This window comes from Camelus dromedarius, chromosome 26 (genome assembly GCF_036321535.1).
Source record: "Camelus dromedarius isolate mCamDro1 chromosome 26, mCamDro1.pat, whole genome shotgun sequence".
In the NCBI taxonomy this organism is placed as follows: Eukaryota; Metazoa; Chordata; class Mammalia; order Artiodactyla; family Camelidae; genus Camelus; species Camelus dromedarius.
Window position 1 is genome coordinate 27,100,857 of NC_087461.1, and position 21,983 is coordinate 27,122,839.

Consider the following 21,983-nt stretch of genomic DNA (forward strand, 5'->3'; position numbering starts at 1 on the left):
CTTAAACTTGATCCAAGGTAGTTGACTCATGACATGAAAACTGGACTTGGAGGTTACTTTGACTCCTGGGTTAGCCATGCTGATTCATGACAAACCTCAAGTCTTAATAGGCGGAATTGGGGGAAAGGAATTCCGAATTACTGGAAAGTCTGAGAACTTGAATGTCCTTCAAGAAATTCAATTGCAAGGACCATAAAGCAACATTAAAGACAAGCCCTGTGATTAAATAGAGGTTGTGTGGACTATTATTGCTGCAGAAAAGTGTGTTACAGCTCAGCTGTGACAGCAGCCTGGATCCAGGTGAGAGACCAAGCAGCGCTCCACGGGAGAGCTCAGGTTTATCACAGCAACAGGCCCAGAGGAGTCAACACTCCAAGCTCTGGACCCCGTCTGTAGGTTTACACAGGCCTTTTATAGGCTGCCAGTTTACACTTTGCAGCATCATATGCAAATAAGGTATAACAGAAGTTGACTAATTAGAAACAAGCTTTGTAGAAATGGACCAATCAGGAGGGAGAGAAATAACCAATCAGGAGTGAGCTCAGGGAACCAATAGAATTTTAGGGGTAAGTAAGCCGTTTCAGAGGCAAAAAGTGAGATAGAGCCTCTGGGCCAGGGAACCAGATGGTGCCGGCAGGAGAGCAGTGGCCCTGCCCGGGGGTCCTGCTGGTCTTTTTTATGGGGCTTCCCGCCTCATTATCACAGAGAAAACGCGCCAAAGTTAAGAGCTTGGATTTGCTGTGCGCTTACAGGACTGTGCTAGCACTCTTTAAAAAGCTCATTCATCTGAGAGGAGGACTTTATTTACAGCAGCCCCTTTCTAGATCTTTCTGTCCAGGAGACACTACCAGGCTGAACCAGCAGAGCAAGATTAAACATTTTAGTATCTGTGATTTTCTTTCAATCTGCCAATTTCAAAGCATTTTACAATTACAGGCACACACCTCCATTCATCGTGCTTTGCAGATACTGTTTTTTTTTGTTGTTGTTTTTTACAAGTTGAAGGTTTGTGGCAGCCCTGTTTTGAGCAAGTCTGTCCATGTCATTTTTCCAACAGCACTTGTTAACTTCATGTCTTTGTGTCAGATTTCGGTAATTCTCACAGTATTTCAAACTTTTCCACTATCATTATATTTGTTGTGGGGATGTGTGGTTAGTGGGTCTTTGATGTTACTACCACCACTGGCTGAAGGCTCAGAGGATGGTTAGCATTATTTAGCAACAAAGTATTTTTTGATCAAGGAATGTACTTTTTAAATAATGCTATTGCACACTTCGTAGACTAAGACACGGTGAAAAGGTAGCTCTTCTATGCTCGGGGAAACAAAAAAATCCACGTAACTCACTGCATCACAGCGGTCTGCACCTGGACGCGCAGTATCTCCGCACAGACCTCGGCGCACTAAGTGCTGGTTAGAGCTGTCCGGCGAGCTAACTGGCCGCCACCGTGGCTGTGACTGAAACACACGCCCGCCCACCGAGGTCTGCACTCTCAGCCCCAGGACGGCTTAACAGCTGTTGCTGGGAGGAGCTGTGTCTGTCCGGCTGTAACGGTGCTTCCCTACTTCCTCTTTCCAGGGAAGATCTGGCTGGTCTTCATGGTACTGTTGAGGATGGTGGTGCTGGTCCTGGCTGGGTCACCCGTTTACCAGGACGAGCAGGAGAGGTTTGTATGCAACACTCTGCAGCCGGGATGCGCCAACGTCTGCTACGACATCTTCTCCCCCGTGTCCCACCTGCGGTTCTGGCTGCTCCACAGCGTGTCTGTCCTCCTCCCCTCCGCGGTCTTCAGTGTCTACGTGCTGCACAAAGGAGCCGAGCTGGCGGCGCGTGGACCCCGTGGGCCGGATGGTGTCCCCGGGGACCACCACGCCCCTGAGCTGACCCCTGGGGCCAGGCGCTGGCTACCGGTGCCTGACTTCTCTTCCGGCTACCTGGTCCACCTCTGCCTGCGGACCCTGACGGAGGCAGCTTTCGGTGCCCTGCATTACCTCCTCTTTGGATTCTTGGTCCCGAAGAGATTCTCATGCACGCACCCTCCGTGCACCAGCGTGGTGGACTGTTACGTCTCTCGGCCCACGGAGAAGTCCATCCTGATGCTCTTCGTCTGGGCAGCCTGCGCACTGTCCTTCCTGCTCAGTGTTGCCGACCTGGTCTGCAGCGCGCGCTGGAAGACCCGCGGGCGACCCGGCCGGGCACCGAGGAGGCCGTGGCCAGTGGCCGGGGACGCAGCGCTGGAGGGACACCGGGACGGGGTAGCCGAGGGGCGAGGGGCGTGCGCTCGCCCGGGGCCGCGGACGGGAGGACAGGGCGCGCACAGCCCCGCAGGGATGCCCGCCGCGCCGGGGCGCCTGGAGCTGCCGGGGGAGGACGAGAGTGACGCGCTGTCCTCGGCCAGCGACCAGCTGCCGGTGCCCAGACCCAGAGAGGCGGCCGCCGCCGGGGGGGAGGAGCGGCCCGGCCCGCCGCGCGCCCCGCTCCCGGGTCCGTGCAAGTCCGAGTGGGTGTGAGCGCCGGAGTCCCGCCCCGGGAGCGCGGGGCACCGGGACGCAGAGCATCCACCCTCAGAAGTGGGGGCTGGCGGGACAGACGGACTCCCCCGGAGGCCCTGCTGCGGGGCACTGGAGATTTAATTCCAGTGACGCCTTCCGGCGCTCCAGGGCGGGTGGGAGCTGCAGGGATGCCGGGCGCGCAGCAGGTCCGAGCCTGCGCGCTGCGGTCTCCCTCGCCTGCGGCAGGTGCTTCTTGAAAAGCACGTTCTCTTGCGTTCACAGAGCTCGTTCATGTTTTAAAATGTTTTCTGGTGAATTATTATGAGGTTTGAAGCGTTCTGGTTTGTTTTCCTGCTTAGCCAAGAAGGGTGTCTGTTACGCATCAATAGGGGCACGTTAGTTTCACTTCTCCCAACGCCTGTAATAAAATTAACGCCGAGTGCGCTGTGATCTCACACTTCCCGCTTCACTGTGTTGTGTATGGGCGGAACCTCGGACGCAGGAAATACGGCCGGAAAACACTGGGGGCTTGCTTTTGTGGGCACCTTGGCTTGCTACTGCATGTGGGTGTGAGGTGCACGGGATGGGGGTGCTGGCTGGCTGTGTCGCTGGGTCTGTTGGCTGAGTGGCTGTCCCTACTGAGCAGAGGGAGCACTTGGGCTGCTAGGACTGTCACACGTTTCCCAGCCCGGCTCTGCCTGTGGGAGGGAGCCATGACCAGTTAGGGCTGCCCCGAGGGCCTTCACCTCCCGTCCTGGGGAGCAGGTGAGACCCTTCTCCAGGTCTGTGCTGAAGCTCCTGGAGGGGCGCCCTAGAGACACCGGCCTCCCCTCTCAGGTGAGCTCCGCATGGGTGCCTCTGTTTCCGCCTCCCCTGGTTCTCTGGTCCAGGTGCTGCCGAGTTCATGGAGCGTGAGTCTGTTTGTGCTTGTGTGCAGCCTTCAGCGGCCACTCGAAGGACACAGCGAGGCGGTAAGGGCTGCTGTGGAACAGGGTAAACCTGCTCACGTGCGTCAGGGGGTGAGAAAGAGGAGGACACCCCGGGTGTCCTCCTGGGGTGGATGAGGAGCCTGTGGTCCCCGAGGCGGAGGAAGAGGAGCTGCCCTTTACGCCGGCAAATAGTGACCAAGGAGGACCAAGGCATCCAGGGAACCCAGCCTTCAACTGTGACCGCCTTGTCTCTGTTCTCACACAGGACACAGTAAACCCCCTGGTTTGTAACTTAGGTGTTGAAGCCTTTACAGATCTTTTCTAGTCATTTTAAGGGGAGGGGGAATCTGAGACTGCATCCAAAAGGTGAAATAAAAAGACGGTGTGGCTGTCATCCTGCTTTCAAGACTCCAGCCTGCTTCTCACATCTTCCGCACACGGGGTGAACGCAAGAGGGCTCATGGGCTGGTGTCCCTGAGTCACCCACTGCCCGCGGCAGAGGCGGCGGGAGTTAAGGTGATCGCGCCCGGTGTAGCTGCTCACTCCAGTCTTAGACACTTCACACGGAAGCTTCGTGAAAGTACGGAGTTTCTTGATCAATGGGCAGCATTCCTCTGGGTGGTGGTTCAGGGATCCTTCCATCCTCTGGCTGCACCATCGTCTGCCTGCGGTGCCAAGATTTCTGTGGCAAAGACAAGACCTGTTCCAAGGCCAGGCCTGGAGGAGGACCACACAGCCAGCCAGAGCTGGGACCTGACTGCTCAGGAGGCCACAAAAGATGGCCTAGTTAGACAGCCAGCCCTCCGAATCCACCGGTTCCAGCCTCAGAGTCAAGCCACCATGGATCTAAAGTATTTTTGAAAAAATTCCAGAAAGTCCCAAAAAGCAAAACTTGAGTTTGCTGCATGCAGGCAACTATTTGCCTAGCATTTACAATGTATTAGGTGTTATAAGTCATCCGGAGATGGCTTACAGGAGGATGCGGCAGGTTATGTCCAAATATTAGGCCATTTTATGTAAGGGACTTGAGCATCCAGGGATTTGGGAACCAATCCCCCTGCAGACAGTAGGGATGACTGTCCAGGAAGAAGGAGGGAAGGTTTGGGCCAACAGCTGGCCAGCGTTTGCCTCAGGCAGCAAACGTTTCCTGGGTACCTGCCCCACGGGAGGGGCTTAACATATCCTCAGTGGCCAAGGAACTGGTCGCAGGGGAGTAAGGCGAAGCGTGGCCGTTGGCTGGGGTCCTCGGACGTCCTGGGGCTGCAGGGAAGAGAAAGGAGGTGACGGGGATGAGGAGAACTCACTGACAGGGGCCTGGACCCAAGTCTCCCGTGCTCGGGACTGTCTCTTAGATATGGGCCTTTCAGACCATGGAGGACCTTGGCAGGTGTAAGCGCCCAGCCGTTCCGGCTTTGCTCGGTGGGCGCGGCGGGCTGGGTGCCGTGGAAGTCTAGCCTCCCGGGTTAGATTTCCCGACGTCTCCCCGGGCTGGTGCCCGGCGGGGGCGGGGGCTGGCTGTGGGGCCCAGCGTGGACGGACACCCTAACCCCGAGGCGGGCCCGCAAGGAAGAAGACGAGGGGGGCATTGGTGAGACTGCGCCCAGGAGAGGCCTCCCGTCCGGAACTAACAGAGCGCGACTGTTCTGGCAGGGACCTACTTCCAGTTTCCTGGGTGTGAATCAGGTTTCCGGCAGGAAATGAGGAGGAGGGTGGGCTTTGCAGTGAAGGGGGGGGCACCTGGCTCCCCGGGCACAGACCTGACCCCGCATCCCTCCTGCCGTGGGGATGGGGTGCCCTCCACCCCCAGTCCAGCCCTTTCCCTTGTTCTGTGGGAGAAACGTTTCCTGGAAAGGAAACAGATGTCTCCCCTCGCCCCCACTTGAAATACACAAATGTGTATTTTTCCTCCGTCCTGTCAGTCACAGCGCGCACCTTCCTGTGCTGCGACCCGAGAGAGACGCGAGCGGCAGAAGGCGGAGCCGAAAGAAGTGACGCAGTCTTCTCAGAAGCTGAACTCACGTGAAGGGAGTTTTCATGGAGAATTCAGGAAATAAAAAGTCAAATGCAAATACTGGATTTTAGTAAGAGGTCTCCGTCCCCAGACAGGTGAGCACGAAGGACGGAGCGTTGCAGCGTGGCCTGCGGCCGCCGGCACCCACTGCGCAGACGGCCCGGAGTCCCCCTCCCGGGTCGCGGGGGGCCCTCTCCCCGAAGCGCCCCTCCCTCCCGGGGGGGGGGTTGCTCCTTGCTTTCTGCACAACCCGTGGTGTCAGCAGGCTGAGAGATGAGGTTTCAAGTCGGTGGAGCTATGTCGATAACCATCAGCTCTGCACCCAGCATTTAATCTCTTGCTCTTGTTTCTTTCTATGATGCTTTAAAAAAAAAAACCCTAAGACCAGCTTATCACGTGGGAGGCCAGCAAATGGGCGGGAAGAGCTCCAGCAAAAGGTATTGGTCCAATTCTAACAGCTCCTCCTACAGTTCCTGTGAGCTCTGCTTTTCTCGGCACTGAGACGGGCACCTGAGGGCTGCCTGACTCCGTGGGCTGGTTGGGAAGTTCAGGTGAGATCACGGAGGCGGACGCCCACCTGCCCCCATATGGCCGTGTATAAGGTGTGTCCTGGGCTGTGAGATCTCCACGCCTGACAGGTCCCAAAACTGGCATCTCCAGGAGTGGCGGTGACAGGGCACCTGCATGAGGAGGGAGGTGTCCACAGATGGGACAATCCCACCTCCATCCCACCTCCTGTCTGACCAGCAGAGGCCTCTCTTGGACCGTGTTAGGATGTGGTATTTATAAGCTCCAACACCTTCATTTATTTCTGGAGCCTCTTGGCCAGTGTCAGCCTTCTCCTTTCTTGCTCATCTTTGCTCAGAGAAAGCGGGATTTAAGAAGCCTCAGATCTGGGACTCGTGTTAGGTTAACTTTGGATGATGCAGGGAGGTGGGGTGAGACTCTCGGGCCGATGGAGAAATTGTGGGCCATCTGTAATTTAACAGTGTTTCATACCCGTGGGTTGAGATGGCCCCTTCCTTATTTCTAATTTACTTTCTATATTTTTTGCCCACAAGTGTCTGATTGTCCTTTTCCCTGGGTTTTCGTATGGCCAGGCTGCAAACCGCACGTTTGGCCTGAGACACCGATCATGATAAAAGAGGTGGACCTGGGAGGGTCCGGGGTGACTACCCAGGAAGCTGCATGCTGGGCGTGGCAACAGGCACAGACCTTTCTCTTCTGGGACGATTCCTCCCAGCTGTTCACTCATCAGCCAAAAAAGCCCCTTCTGGCCTTGGCTCATCAAATCAGGCACCTGCAAAGGTGCGTGAGGTTTCCGCCCCCCTTGGTTTAGGAAATGATGTGTTATTTTATCTGTAAGAATTTTTTCTCTCTTTTTCTTGTGCTTTAGAAGGTTAAAGTGCTTTTGATCTCAGAAACATTATTTGAGAGGCAATTAAATGTCTATAAATTGGTCTTCCTCACCTGGTATATTTCATCGGAAAAAAGCCTCAGGCATTATTAAAGTTTATACTAAGCGTATTGAATGCCGTTTCCTTCAGAAATTCAGTAATTTTATGGAGGGGTTTGTGGGATGGGTGGGGAGAAGGAAGTCAAGTCTTAGGCTAAAGCAGGTTCATCAGATTTTGTTCTGTGCCCAGAGTGGTTCTTCGGAGAGAAACTGAGAACATGGTTCAGCCTGCACTCCAGGGAGGAGGCACTGCTTCCACTCTAGCAGCGAAGGGCTCTGGGAACTCTGGCCTTTCTTTGTGTGTCTTTATTTCCTCACCCACAAGAAGAGTGTCACCTTTTGGAAGAAGGACAAGTGTGAATACGGAAGACAGCTCCTGATGGCCGTGTATTTATTAAGCGTCTTTTCTGTGTCTGGGACTTGGACAAGGCAAGGGAGGAGTCGCAAGAGGAAGACAAGGAAGGCACATCCTTGTGCTTGAGGGCATCTTGATGAGATGACTAGGGTATAAGTGCAGGGAACATATACTTAAAAATTAAATCTCATGGTTCAGACTTGGATATTTCACCATGAAATTTCTATTTTTTCTAAGTAAACCACCATGGAGCTGAATGACACTATATTCAATGTCGTGTAGTAACCTGTAATGAAAAAGAATATGAAAACGAATATATTGTGTGTATATGTATGACTGAAACATGATTCTGGGCACCAGAAACTGACACAACATTGTGAACTATGTTTAGCCAATTTTTAAAAAGTCTTAAAACTTTTTTATTGACTATACTTCAAGAAAAAAGAATGCCAAAAAAAAAAAACCCCAAAAAAATTTAAAGTCCAAATGCCTTGTGAGAAGCTGTTCCCTGCACCACCAGTTACACTTTGGTGACCTTGATGGGTCAGAGCAAGGATGGTGACAAGGGGAGGGGAAGGAAGACAAGCTGGTGGCGGGCACTTCCTTGGGAGGGAGGGTTGGCACCAAAGTGGGAAGACGGTGACAAGGAGGAGAGACCAGACGCACAAGGACCAACTATGTGTAAGAGACGCCACGGGGCAGAGAAGGGAGCCCAGGCAGCCTGCGGTCGGGGCAAACGCCAGGCTGGAGGCAGAGTCTGAGGCCCCAGCAGAGTGAGGTTGGGAAACGGCACGTGGGGGAGGGTGCGGATGGGACCTGGTGGCCTCGAACATTTGGGAAAGTGGAGGCCTGTTGTCTTGCCTTCGTGTGTGTAGATCAAAGAGGTCTGAAAGCCTAACTGATCCGTGGGTAACTCCCTACCTCTGAACAGGGCCAGCAGAGGCCTGAAAAGACCCCCCTGACTCAGCCCGAGGTACGGGATGGTACGTGGTCACCTTTGGGATGTTGGGAGACCCCGCCCAGGTATACCTCCCTGGTGACCTTGCCAATAACCCTGCATGGGTTTCTTTTGGGGGGTGGGTGTAATTAGCTTTTTATTTATTTACTGTTAGTGGAAGTCCTGGGGATTGAACCCAGGACCTTGTGCATGCTAGGCACACGCTGTACCACTGAGCTACATGCCCCCCCTTTCTTCTTCTCCTTCTCTTTCTCCTTCTCCTTCTCCTCCTCCTTCTTCTTCTTCATTCTTTGTTGTTGAAGTCTTGTCAGTTTCAGTGTCCTGCCGATTTCAGGTGTACAGCACGATCTTTGAGCGGCACATGTACCCGGCCCATCCTCCTAACACCAGTGTTTCCCAACACGTTGTTATTCACGAGGTACCGCTGGGTCAGGAAGCACACATTCTATGTTACGTTTTTTCATACCTCCCCGAAATTCTGTGGCTGCATCATGTCCTCTGTTCTGGGTTCTTTTCCTGGAGTCTTGCTGGGATTGGTTACTAAAGAATGAAGTTCATAAAAAGATGCAGGGTGGAACCTGGTACCTGAGAAGGAAATATGGAACCCCAAAGACACCCTTTGCTGACTTCTCAAATGGGTGCCTGCCCAAAGCCCAGTAGGGTGGCTTCAGATGGGCTCTGGTCCAATGGGGGAAGCAAAAATGGACCTGAAGGGTCTCATAGAACCGGGTGGAGGCATCCAGGTTGTTTGAGTAAAGTCTTGATTGTGGCGGGAAATCACACTGCCGATAATCCAGATGGAATTAACACCTTTTGTTGTTAACTTGACACTTTTTTCATAAGTTAGTGAACGGCTTACAGTAAAACTAAGTCAGTAACTCGAGGGGCCTGGAAAAGCGTTGCTGACTCCCCTCAGCCCCACCCTCACCGCCCGGGGCCCGGAAGCCTCCGTGCTGGTCTTGCGCCAACCCTTCTGGAGTCGGCAAACATGGCTGTGCTGCAAAGTTGTGGAGTTCACCCCATTCATCCTTTAATTAGACTCAGCTTGGATTTCAAGGCTTCCGTGTGATTTGGAAAAATCCAATCTTTGGTCTCATACTGTTAAATCCTCCGAGAATTCGAAGTGCAAATACACAAATCATAACACAGTGTTCAGGTCTGTTCATCCTACGGGCATGTGAGTCACCTTAAACCTAGAGCCTTTCAAACTTAGTCATTTCCTTCATGTGAAATCCAACTTTCCAGCATGGAAGTGTTGACGGGCAAGGTGTTCCAGTGACCGGAGCCCCGAGTCTCCAGTGGGCAGGTTGTGCGAGGATTGCCGTGAAAAGATCGCTCATGTGACGGCGGGGTTTCACTGCAACTCTGATTAAAAATATTTGTTTTGCTTCACCTGAAACTTTTCTTCCTGTCAACTTTCTTCTCTATTTTTCCTTGTTTCTTTATTCTCCTTGCTGTTTAATTCTGCCGTGAGTTAATTTTCTCCGTGGACCGATGGGTTTCACATGAAGAAAGTGTCTGCACGTCTGAACACGGATGGGGCTTCGAACCCCCTCCTGTGTCGTGGTGATTAATGGGTGTGTGTTGAATGAGTGGATTTTAGAACAGCACACAATTTAAAAAAATAATAGAAATTCTCCCTTCTGAGCAGGTTAAAGCACTGACACTTCGCCATTGTAAGTGCAGCGGGGGTCACGAGCGCCTCACTGACAAGTGTAATATCTTGAATTTCCTTCCCTTTTTGTATGTAGAGATTTAAAATGTACTGCTTTTCTCTCGATCATGTCATTTGTTTCACAGAAGGATTGAGTGAGACGGGCAGAGCACCTGTATGTTAATTATACCTCAATTTAAAGAAAAATGGAAAAAAGGAGAAAAAAATAAGGGCCATGCAGTCATCATCGCCCTCATCCCACGTGGAAGAGAAAAACTGGCAAAACTCCTCAGGACCCTGGATGTGGCTGTGCTGTCTTGGACAGGACACCAAAAGCACCTGCCACAAAGCGCACACAGGCAAGTGGGACCACGCTAAAATTAAGAACTGGTTCATCACAGGACACGGTCAGCAGTGGAAAGGTGACCTACGGACTGTGTGAGAATATTTGAAAATCATGTATCAGAGGAGGGGTTATTATCAAGAATATAAAAACAATATACAGCTCAACAGGAAAAATGGAAAAACCTGATGAAAAACGGGCAAAGGGCTTGAACAGACATTTCTCCAAAGATGACACAGAAATGGCCAACAGGCACATGAAAAGTTACTTGGCATCACTAATCATCAGAAAAATGCAGATCAAAACCACAAAACCTCAATCCACCCGAAACCCAGAAAATAACAAGTGATGGCCGGAACGTGGAGAAGCGGGAACCCCGCGCACTGTCGGTGAGGCTGTAAAGTGGGGCGCAGGCTGCAGAGAGCGGCGCGGAGGGTCCTCAGATGTAGACCCGCTGTGTGATCCGGCAGTCCCACTTCTGGGAACACACGCGGAACACCGAAGGCAGGGTCTCAAAGGGATGCTTGCGCACCAAGTTCCTAGCAGCATTATTTACGACAGCCAAGAGGTGGGGGCAACCCAAACGCCCATAAGTGGATAAGCTGATTAACAAAATGCGGTGTGTACATCCACTGGTTACTAGCCAGCTTTTAATAAGGAGGAAATCCCGTCACACAGACCACAACATGGATGAACCCTGAGGATATTATGCGAAGTGAAATAAACCAGCCAGAAAAAGACAAGTGCCGTGTGAGTGTGCTCATAGGCGGGACCGAGAATTGTCCAGTTCATAGAAGTAGGAAGAACGGTTGTGCCAGGGACCGAGGGGAAGGGGGGAAAGGGGGATATTTAATCCGTACTTTCAGTTTTGCAAGATGGACAAGTTGTGGAGATCTGGCTCACAGCAGTGTGAGTATGCCTAGCATCAAACAATGGACACTTAAAAACTGCTTAAGATGGTAAAGTGTGTTGTATGTTTTTTTTGGTCATAATAAAAATAAATAAAGCAAAAATGCACAAGGAAGCATCGCTACAGAAAAACAAGCTTCGATGACGCTGGCCGCCTCCCACTGTTCCAGGCAGTGCCGCTCACCTTGTTCTGTCTGCATTCACTCCTCACAGTTACCCTGAGACCCAGTGAAGCAGGAACCTGTCTCATTCCCATTTTACAGAGGGGCAAACTGAGGCAGACAGAGGCTGAGAACCTGGCCCAGGCAGGGCGTCCTGAGTCCGTGTTCTGAACCTCTCCATTTCGCTGGCTTTCTGCAGCTTCCTGGAGAATCTCTAAGTCAAGCAGGTAAAAACAACGTTCATTATGAGATATTTTCCATGATGATTAAATTGAGTTATTAGCTTCTTTTTGGTTCCCGTTAAGTATAGCCACGTATGCGCTTTAGCGGTATGACAAGAGATTCGTATCCCTCCCATGGGTTTCACCTTTGACCTTCTGCTTGGACTGTTTCTTACAGAAATAGGATGCAGTGTAGCAGTTAAGATCTATGTAGACTCAGGAAAACCTCAGAGTTCACTTGGGGAGTGAGTTTCACTTTCTGGGGCTTTGGTCAAGGACTCACCCCTTCCTCCTGGGTCCCCAGAGGAAGGAGATTTCTGCCCTGAATAAACATTATCCTACAATTGTAAAACGTGTGCAAAGTTCCAGCATCAGGGGAGGTGGTGTCACGTTCCTTTAAAAGGTACACGTATCCACACACACTCAGGATCCCAGCACCCCCCCCCCGTCTCCAGGACGACGAGGTGACTGTCACCTGGTTGTCGAAAGTCACACCCAGACTAGGTCACCACTGGGTGAGTCCGCTTTTATTGGCTCCTTGGAGGTTTACCGGTTGGGTCTAATTTCTTGTTTAAAAGAATCCTACGCTGTGTACCCAGTTCTCTGTTACGACTTTACAAGTGGAAGAGAAGGCAGGGTTATCCAAACAACGCTGTGCCGCGAGAGCTTCGGTTCGCAACAGCAAAGCATGAAGTTCTCCCTTCCGCCCAGCTGGGGGCACCCCTGTCCTCTCCCAGATGTTTACTCAAGGTGACAAAAAGAAAAAAAACAAAACTACTTCCGTTTAAATGAGGCAAATTGGATGACAAGAGCCCTTGGCTCAGCTGATTTCTATCTGTATTTTGTGGTTTCATTTTTAGATCATATCAGTTCCACTCACTGGCTTTCAACGCTGCCTACACGTGCGACTCGTCCCCCCCGGCTGGTTTTAGAAAGCTCGGGCTCCCCAGGAGCTCTGGTTCACCTGCTCGGGGTGCTGCTGGCCGCAGTGGCTGGTGGAGGCACCCCTTGTGCTTGTGGGTGTCGGCAGGGGTGAGAGCCACCGCCAGGGTGCTGCTTACTTAGAAACAGCTTTGTCACGGAACGGACGCTGGAAATTGTTTTTCTGATTTTAATTAGTGTATGGTTCACTTGAGTGTTAAATAAGGCTCATAAATAGGTACCTTTGTCCTGGGTGAGTGGTGGGGCTCCCCAAGGCTTGGAAGGCTGTGGAAGCGCGGTCATTACTTATGAACTATCCCGACGTTGCCCTGGCCTGGCCGTCTGCCCTCACTCCATCCTTCCTGCCGCCCCTTCAGGTACCGCCGTCCTCCTGGGCATGTCCCGGGGCCTTGGTCTGAATCCACGGCGCTCCTGTCCCCTCCCTCCAGAGACTTCGCAGTGCTCACCGGGGCTGTTTCCTGCTCCCTCTGGCTCTGCTGCCCTGGGGGCCTAGTGCGCCCCTTCCTCCCAGAGGCCCCAGGCCCCTGCTGACCAGGGCAGGTGCTGGCACCACTCTCCCCGGTGTGACTCCATCAGCCACTGGCCCCTTCCCTCCTCCGGTCACTGCACCTCACTAAGTAGCAGGCAGACTGTGTCCTTGGGCCTTGGTATCAACTAGGAAGTGTGATCTTGGCCAAATACTGTGTCACTGTGGGTGCAGGCCCAAACCTTCCCGAAGTTGCCCCGGCAGCCTCTCAGGCAGTGCTCGTCTGTTCCCGTGTGGGTCAGCACCAGACCGTCGGAAACCTGTGCTCTGGGACGATTCTGGGACTGGGTGCACACGGCCGGGCAGCTGATGTCAGGGACGAAAGCATGTGGCGGCCGGTGGCTGCAGGGACTTACACAGAAACCAGGGCAGCGGAAATGAGCTGTCGCTACTATTAGGAGTGACACGTAGCATCCGTGGCTTCCAGGCCCAGCTCTGCTGCTGGCTGTGTGACCTTGGGCAAGTCCAGTCCTCTCTGGGCATCAATTTCCGGCCTGTAAGTGAAGCAGTGACCTGTGCATGCGGGAAGCTGCGGGTGGCAATCGATGTGGCTTCTGAGTCCACCTCCCTCAACACTAGGCCTTGCCACTGTTCCTTGTCCACGGAGCAGCGAGAGTCCCGATAACCACTTAGGACCCCAGGACCCTGTAGGTGACCTCCGAGAGCGTCTTCCGTCCTCAGTCCCTTGACCAGCTCGCCTCCTCCCTCCCAGCCCCCGCCCAGCCACTCCGATCCCAGAAGGAAGAAGCCTTCGGATGTGGGCTTCGCGAAGCTGCCTTTCACACTCTGCTCGCAGGCGTGGTCTTCCCGCCCCTGGTCTTCCGTCTCCCCACGCCTTCTCCACTGCTCCCGATTCCCGAGTGATGCCCTCTCTTCCCTTTGGCTGATGTGGATCCTGGCGCGGCTTCTATTCCTTCTGTTCCAGACAAGGGGGACCCCTGCCCCTCCCAAGCCAGCAGTACTTGTCGGGGGTGCAGAGTATCGTCCCCCGGACTCAGCACCAACTTCACGGTGGGAAACTGAAGTGTGCGGAAATTAACAAGCCACCTCCAGACAGTCTTCCTGGTTTATTCTTCCTCCCATTAAATGTGGTGAATCTTTGGTGAGCGGCTCATTCCTTACATAAAAGCACCTCAGAAGGTAATTTTTAAAAAAGACCGTTGAATTTCAACACAGCTTATTGATAATTTTTAACATAACTGTTATATTGAGGATTTAATTCAATGGAGGTCTTGTGGGGCCTTAAATTGATGCAGTTTGGGGATCTTTTTCTTGCAGGAAAGAGTTCAAAATTCTGAACACAACAGCTGCGGGCTGTCTGGGCGGGGACCAGGGGCTCCGCAGTTTGGAGGGAAGGACCTGCAGTGCTGGTCCCGCGCATCCTCGGTGCTGGAACTCCGCGGCACCGCAAGGTGGCAGCAGAGCGTCGCGTGGGGAGACACGAGGCGCGTCTCAGGGGACCTTTGTCACCTATGCTGACTTGCAAGCTGTGCCCACAGCTGCTTGAGGCTCCATGTGTGACTTTTCTCTTGGCAGAACCATCTGATTTCCTCCCCCGAAACTCTGAAGGATTCCAGAGACCTTCAGGGCCATCAGCGCAGGTGAAGGAACTGTCACGGTGACAAGGTTTGCCCTTATCCATTTCCCCTCCGTTTTATGGTATTTTCAAATTGCATATATTATAAAGCGAAAAGAAAGTGTTTCACATAGCTTCTCGCACAAGTAATTTTAATAAGCGTTGGCTTTTCTCATGGTTTTAACCACATGAGACTTTATGGACATTCATCTCCCAGCCACAGAGTAGGCCTGTCCCTTGCTTTTCCCATCCCTCAAACCGATTTGTTTTTGTTTCTAAATCCCATGAATAGATACCATTTGGGTGTTGGCAACCTGGCAACTTAAGCGTTAGCTTTCAAGGCACACAACCAGCCCCTGCGCTCTGAGATCAGTCACTACAGTCAGTCCCTATGAGCACAGGGGCCACAGGCCCCGGCTGTCCCCCTGCGGGCGGGCCTCAGGATGCTGGGGAGGTTTTCCGGCGAAGCTTTTTGCTTATATTGAACACATTTAATAGCCGTTTTGTAAAGGTTATCAAAAGCGGCATTTTACAAGGATATAATGAAGAAATAAAGGGAAAAAGCTCCACTTAAAAAAGAAATGTAGGCACTGGGGACTGAGCCCAGGCCCCCACGCACGCTAAGCATGTGCTCCACGGATGGGCTGCCCCCTCCCCCCAGGGAGACAGCTTCAAAGTTGAACATAAGTCCCAAAGCAGGAAGCCAAGTGCAGCTAGTCTCTAACTCTCTCTCCATCTCACACATGTGCAAGGACTACGGGAACTGCCCTCGAAGTTCTTCCTTATAACCGAAAATGCCGTTCATGGACACTACAGTACCTGCGAGTCACCACATGGGTTCGACTCAGGCCACTCCTTGGTTCCCAAGTTACAAAGCAGTCATCCTTTAATGAATAAACTCTCAGAAGGTGCAGATTTTTCCAGTGGCTCTGACTTTAAAAAACATAGTCGGCATGATAACTAACGTCGGGGTTCTTCCTGCATATCTACCTCGAAAAATCCAATTAACCCCACGAATGACTCTGCGAGGGACTTGCAAAATGTTTCTACCAAGAAACTCCTCTTAAAAGCCTCTTACATGAGAAAGATCGGTCAAAGAAGTAGTTTCCATCCTCTCAACAAAAATAAAAAAAATTTAAAGCACTAAATATTCCTATTAGGAAAAGTAAAGAGAACAAACTTCTTAGCAGGACGCTGTGAACCGGACCCCACCCACCCCACCATGTTGGATGCCGCCATCATTAGCAGGGTAACTGCCCATTTCTTATCTTGATTGACAGGTTAATAAGGGACCCGGGGCTATCTTTTCAGTAGGAACACACAACCTCACCAATTACTTTTAAATTATTGCTCATCTGTCAGAAAATACCAAGCGTGAGGAAGAAAAATATCTGAAAAAGAGAAATGTCTGAAGCAGCTTTTACTTCCGGTGCTTTCAAAGTTCAGTCCAGAAAACTGGCCAGAATGTAGTCAAAGAATTTAGGCACTGATGGCTTTTTTTTTTTTTAAAGGAAAACTTGTAGTTTATAATAGTTCATTGGTTCAATTAGGAGCGAGAAAGAAGGGAGTTTTGTAATGCAATTGTCCAGCAAAGGAAAACGCTTTAAATTGGGGATTAAGTGCGCAGACCACCTGTAGGGCATTCAGAGCCTTTTTCTATAATGTCTCAACCCATGCCTAGCTGCCTGCAGGCTGGCTAACAATGCCGGGAAAAGCTGTTTAAAAGGCTGTGCGCACTTGTGCCTCTGGTCTTCACGAACTGTTACAAGTCTTCCTCTCCCCCGCTCTCTCTCCTTTTTAAAGTAAAAGTCCCACAGCCCTTTAATGGAAGAACTTTAAGGCTCCGCGGTGGCCAATTGGTCTGCACCAAGAGGAGCCGGGCAGCAGGGAGAGACTTCAGACTATACGGCACATTTGGAGAGGAGAAAAGATCAAAGGTTTTCCAACTCAAAAGACCAAGTTCCCTACAGATTAACCCTATTCATTTGGCTCCTCTTAAAGGATGTGCTGAGCCACTGGGCAGACAGGTAAAAAGTTCAACAATTGCCAAAGCATTCTTCTGCTAATTCAACAGCCTTCTGCTCCAATAAATTAGCTTAGTCTTGACAGAGGAACAATAGCTTTTTCTCTAGGAAAAGAAGCGCATTGGACGACACAAGCCTGGAAGGTTATTAAGATGTTAACCCGTTAGTTTAATCCATGAAAGAACGCCTGGTCGGCTACCAGATTGTCAAGTGACTTACACCGTAACGTGTGATCGATGCTTTCAAACGTTAACCTCGACCCTTCAGTGTGCTCGGTCCTGCAAGAGCAGGTGCCTCCAAAATCACGGACGCCAGAAATGAACGTGGGGTTGGAAGCCTTTAGTGATATTACACAAGATAAATAACAAGGCCGGAGTGGAATTCCGGCCTTGTGGAAGGTCCCATTTACATACACTAAGGTGAGTGTTGTTCACCACGGATCAGAAAAGAGATGCCATGAAAAACACCACCTTTTCGGAAAGGTGCTAAAATCTCAATTTTGAGTGCAGTTCGACAGTGATACTCTGCTAACAACTTATGAACTAGTTTAACAGATCATTTTCTCCATGTCTAACGTCCGTGAACATAATGAGAAACCAGAAAATGTCCATGTTTCCAACGTGCCCTCCGCAAGCTCTTTAAAGGTAACAGTTTGGAAGAGGCAGGGGGAGGGGGCAATGTTTAAATCATTTATCAAAAGTCATTTTATTGACAAAATAGAATACTTATATTTGTTCTTACAGGGGTGGCCTCTAAACTTTTTACAAGAAAATGTACAGACTGTATATCTTTGGATATGTACATATTTTACACATTTTTACAATTAACAAATAATTATATAAATACATCCTCTAATGTAAAAAACCCGTATTTACTTGGGGTGTATAATTAAGACATTTCTTGCTTGTGTACTTAAGGCATTTGCCTGGTCATTAAGAATACCCGAACCGTGCCATCCCGTTAGGCCATGGTCATCCCTCTTCTAGGACATGTTAGACGTCAGAGTTTACGTGGGAGAATCGAGGGAGAAGACAAGGTCCCTCAGGTGAAATCTGTAGGTCTGGCTTCAATCTCAGCGAACGGCAACCAGCGAGGGCTCCAAACCCTGGGTCCTGGAAACGCGGCAGCGAAGTTCACGCTCCTCTGCCAACAGAAACGAACGCCTGCCGGGAGGAACCCCTCGGCCGTCGGTGGAGGAAAGGGGCCGGGTCTGGGAGCCTTCAATGCCAGGTACTTTGTTCTAAGCGAGTCCTCTAAGTCCCAGCTAATGGATACCATTAAGAGTTCATTATCATGCTAATAGCAATCAACACGGTGGAGGGGTGGGAACCTCTGCCTTCGAGTGTCCCCCTCGCAGCCTCGGTCGCCTCGCCCCTCCCCCTGCCTCCCGGGCGCCCCCTCCCCTCCGCTCAGACCTGGGACAAGGGCATCTGCTTTGGATACGACACGGAGCTGGCCGTGCCCGACCGCCACGTCAAGCCGGTGCTGACGTCGCTGTAGAGGGAGCCCGCCCCGCCGCCCGGCCCCCCGCCCCCGCCGGGCCCCGCGCCGCCGCCCCCCGGGCCGCCCCCCGCCGCGCCCGCCGCGCCCGCGCCTTTGCTGGCCCAGCAGCAGCGGGTGCACAGCGCGCGCCACGACTCGAGCGTCTTGCCCGACCAGACCCACACGCCGGAGGTGATGCCCACCACCAGGCACATGAAGTACTTGAGCATGAAGACGGCGTAGTCGGGCCGGCGCGCCTGGTCCGGCTGCAGGTCCCGCAGGCACGGACAGTTGTGCGTGGCCTCCCAGCGCGGGCGGTTGTGCTGCTCGTAGAAGAGGCAAGCGACCACGACGGCGGCGGGCACGGTGTAGAGCACGGTGAAGAGGCCCAGGCGGATCATGAGCTTCTCCAGCTTGTGCGTCTTGGTAGGGCCGCCCTGCTGCTTGATGACCGAGCGGATGCGGAAGAGAGACACGAAGCCGGCCAGCAGGAACATGGTGCCGATGAAGAGGTAGATGACCAGCGGCGCCAGCACGAAGCCGCGCAGGTTGTCCAGGCTCTGGTTGCCAACGTAGCAGATGCCCGCCACCGGGTCGCCGTCCACCGAGCTGAGCGCCAGCACGGCGATGGACTTGACGCTGGGCACGAGCCACGCGGCCAGGTGGAAGTACTGCGAGTAGCCGGCGATGGCTTCGTTACCCCACTTCATGCCCGCCGCCAGGAACCACGTGAGCGACAGGATCACCCACCAGATGGAGCTGGCCATGCCGAAGAAGTAGACGAGCAGGAAGACCACGGTGCACAGAGCCGGCCCGGTGGTCTCGTAGCGCACGTGCTGCTCGACTGCGCCCAGCTCCTCGTACTCGCCGCGCCCGCCCGGGCCGCCTGCGCCCGCGCCCGCTGCGCCCGCGCCCGCCGCGGCCGCGCCGCTCGCACCCCCCGCCCCGCCCGCGGGCCCCGCGCCACCGCTGCACGCCACCTTCTCGTGGCCCGCCACCAGGCGCACCAGGTAGCCGACGGACACGAAGAGGTAGCAGGCCGAGAGGAAGATGATGGGCCGCTCGGGGTACTTGAAGCGCTCCATGTCGATGAGGAAGGTGGACACGGTGGCGAAGGTGGACACGAAGCAGAGCACCGACCACAGGCCGATCCAGAAGACAGTGAAGGCGCGCTCGTCCTGGCTGAAAAACGGATTGTGGCAGGGCAGCGCGCAGTTGGCGATCTGGCCGGTCTTGACGCGGTTGTAGAGAGGGTGCCGCTCGCTGGACACGCTCACCATGGGCGCGCGGCACTGGCAGCCCGGCTCGCAGGGCGCCGCGCCGCCGCCAGGGGGCCGCGCCTTCCCGCCGCCGCCGCGCGCTGGGGGTGCAGCCGCGTCCCCGCCGCCGCCCCGGCCGCGGGATGGGGGCCTGGCCCCGGGCGGGCGACCGTGGCCGCTGCCGGAGGGCGGCTGCTCGCCGGGCGGCGGCGGCGGCGGCGGGCGGCGCGGCGGGCTGGGCGCGGCCGTGGTGAGGTCCGTGCGGTTGTAGTCCATGCACAACGTGTCGGGGTTGCCCTGCTCGGGCAGCCGGTCGCAGCGCATGCGGTCGGGCCAGGCGAAGCCGTACTGCCGCATGAGGGGCGCGCAGCCGGCCTTGGCGCGCTCGCACACCGACCGGCAGGGAGGCAGGGGCTTCTTGTAGTCCTCCAGGCAGATGGGCGTGTACATGCTGCACAGGAAGAACTTGAGGTCGGGCGAGCACTGGATCTCCACCAGCGGCCAGAACTGGTGCACCTCCAGGCCCGCCTCGTCCTGCGTGTCGTGGTTGAACTGGTTGGGCATGTAGGTGTAGTTGTAGCCGATGCCCTTGCACAGAGGCACGGTGATCTCCTGGCACGCCAGCTCCTTAGCTGAGGCGGCCGCCGCGCCGCTAGAGCGCTGCAGCAGCGCCAGGGCGGCCAGCAACGAGGTCACTTCCAACAGGTAACCCCACTCCATGCTGCGAGCCTCGGTCCCGCGCCCTCCGGGCGGCGTGCGAGAGCTCCGGGGGAGGGAAGGCCGGGCGCCCAGCCGGGCTCTCTCCTGCCTCTCCCGGGAGAGGCTCTGCCGATAACCTCGTCCCTTCTCGGGACGCGTCCGCACGGCGCTGCGGGAGCCGAAGGTGGCTGCCGAAAGGCACCCCTGTCCCCGGGTCCGCCCACACACGCCGGCCGGGCTCAGCCCTCGCGGGGCATAGTGGCCGGCCCCCAGCTCATCGTCCTTCCCTTGCTCGCTTTCTCCGCGAGCGCCGGTGACTTTGCCGGGCACCGAGGGCGGCGGCGCTGCAAGTTTCCTCTCGGGCCGCGGTGCGCAGTCAAGATGGCTGGGCCAGGCCGCTCCGCGCCAGGTCAGCCCCTGCGGCCCCCTTTCGGCGTCCCGGGGCTCATGCTCTCCCCCAAGGCCGCGCGGCTGCCGCCGGGGTTCGCGGCCCGCCTCCGCCGAGGCCGCCGCCCTCTGTCCTCCGTCGGTCCGCCGCCGGGATGACGGGCCCCGCCTCCGGTGGAAATCTGCGCCGCGCTCCGGCAGGCAGTCGGGCGAGGTGTCGACGCTCCCCTTCTCGCGGGACACTCGGAGCCAAATCCACGCCGGAAGGCGGAGCGGACACCTGAGCGGCGCGCCCGCGCCCCGCCGCCACCTCCTCCTCCTCCTCCTCCTCCTCGGCGGGAGCAGCGCCCCTCGCCAACTTCCCGCTCCGGCCCCGCTGCGCCCCGGCTGGCTCATGAATATTTATACGGCGCGGACTCGGTCTCCGCCCGCGGCCAGCGCGCCAATCCGGGGCGCGGGGCGGAGTCTGCGCGCTCCCCAGGCCCAGCCTTCCTGGGGCGGGCCTGGCTGTCCGCGCGGCCGTGCACGCTGTCTGCGGCCGGAGTTTGGGTAACCTTGGGGTTGACCGCAGAGACGGAGGCTTTGCCACTGCCGTCCCCGCGGCGCTCAGCGCGTCTGCGGTCGGGGTTCCATTTCCTCGAGTCTGCGCTTGGGTACTGGGGACGAGGCGTTATGCAGCGCGCGCTTTCCGAGGCCCGTTTTGATCAAGTCAAACCCCTGCTTTCCAGGCTCCCCGAAAGTGGGCGACCTGCTGGCGAGGGGGCCCCGCGCCCCTCCGAGAGCGGGGGTGTGCGCGGGAGCGTTTTGGGGGACCGAGAAGGGGTCCCCTTCTTAAGGTTCTCAGAACGATGGTCGTGGACGCTTGGTAATGTGGGAGGGGTGGAACGACTGCAGTTCACCCCGGCAGGTGGGGCAGGGCCGGGGGCGGCCCGCGAGGAGGTGCCCGGGAGCCCAGCTGCGGGCGCGCGAGAGGCGCGGGCACCCGGGCAGGCCCGGGGGCGGGTCTCCTCCCGCCTCCGCTGAGTGACTGGGGGAGCCTCAGTTTCCTCAACTGGAGAGTGGGGGCACAGTACAGATATTCAAAGGGGTTCTACTAATTAGGTGAGGTAAAACACATAAAGCATCCGGACACAGTGCTCCCTTATGAAACCTCATTCCCTTTCTTTAAAAGAGAAAAAGAGAGAGGAAGAAAAGGGAGAAAGAAAAACTTATAAATAGGACAGACTGGAAACTGCGGCTGGATCCTCTCTCTTCGCCTCGTGCTTTTGGAACACCAGGCGTCTCTCCCAAGTTGACTGTTTTTGCCAGCGCCTCCTCCTCCGCGGTGGGAGGCGGCGCCCAGCCCTGGCGCGGACGCGCGGACACGTCCCCGCGGTTGCCCGGGCCGGCGGCTGGGGACGCGGCCAGCGAGCGCCGCCCCCGCCAGCTCGCAGCCACCTTCGACGGGGAGGGGCCCGAGGGGCGGGCGGCCTGGCAGGTTCATTTACGCTTGTTAGGACGTCCCAGGGGGTTGTCTTTCTCTTAGAATGGAGTGTTTATTTTTTAATTGATGTGCTGTTTCATTTAGCGCTTGTATGGAACTCACGCTGGGGCTGTAAT

General features: G+C 54.8%; 2 protein-coding genes across 2 annotated transcripts; one reads left to right on the forward strand and one right to left on the reverse strand.

Annotated features, from left to right (window-relative positions):
- The first annotated feature begins 1,583 nt into the window (after positions 1 to 1,583).
- On the forward strand, positions 1,584 to 3,080 carry GJD4 (gap junction protein delta 4). Its single transcript, XM_064479257.1, has one exon. It carries the CDS (start codon positions 1,599 to 1,601, stop codon positions 2,508 to 2,510), a length of 912 nt encoding a protein of 303 aa, XP_064335327.1. The 5' UTR covers positions 1,584 to 1,598; the 3' UTR covers positions 2,511 to 3,080.
- A 13,795-nt stretch (positions 3,081 to 16,875) lies between these two features.
- FZD8 (frizzled class receptor 8) lies at positions 16,876 to 20,750 on the reverse strand. Its single transcript, XM_031447375.2, has one exon. The coding sequence runs from the start codon at positions 20,016 to 20,018 to the stop codon at positions 17,967 to 17,969; it is 2,052 nt and encodes a 683-aa protein (XP_031303235.2). The 5' UTR covers positions 20,019 to 20,750; the 3' UTR covers positions 16,876 to 17,966.
- Between the last annotated feature and the right edge of the window lie 1,233 nt (positions 20,751 to 21,983).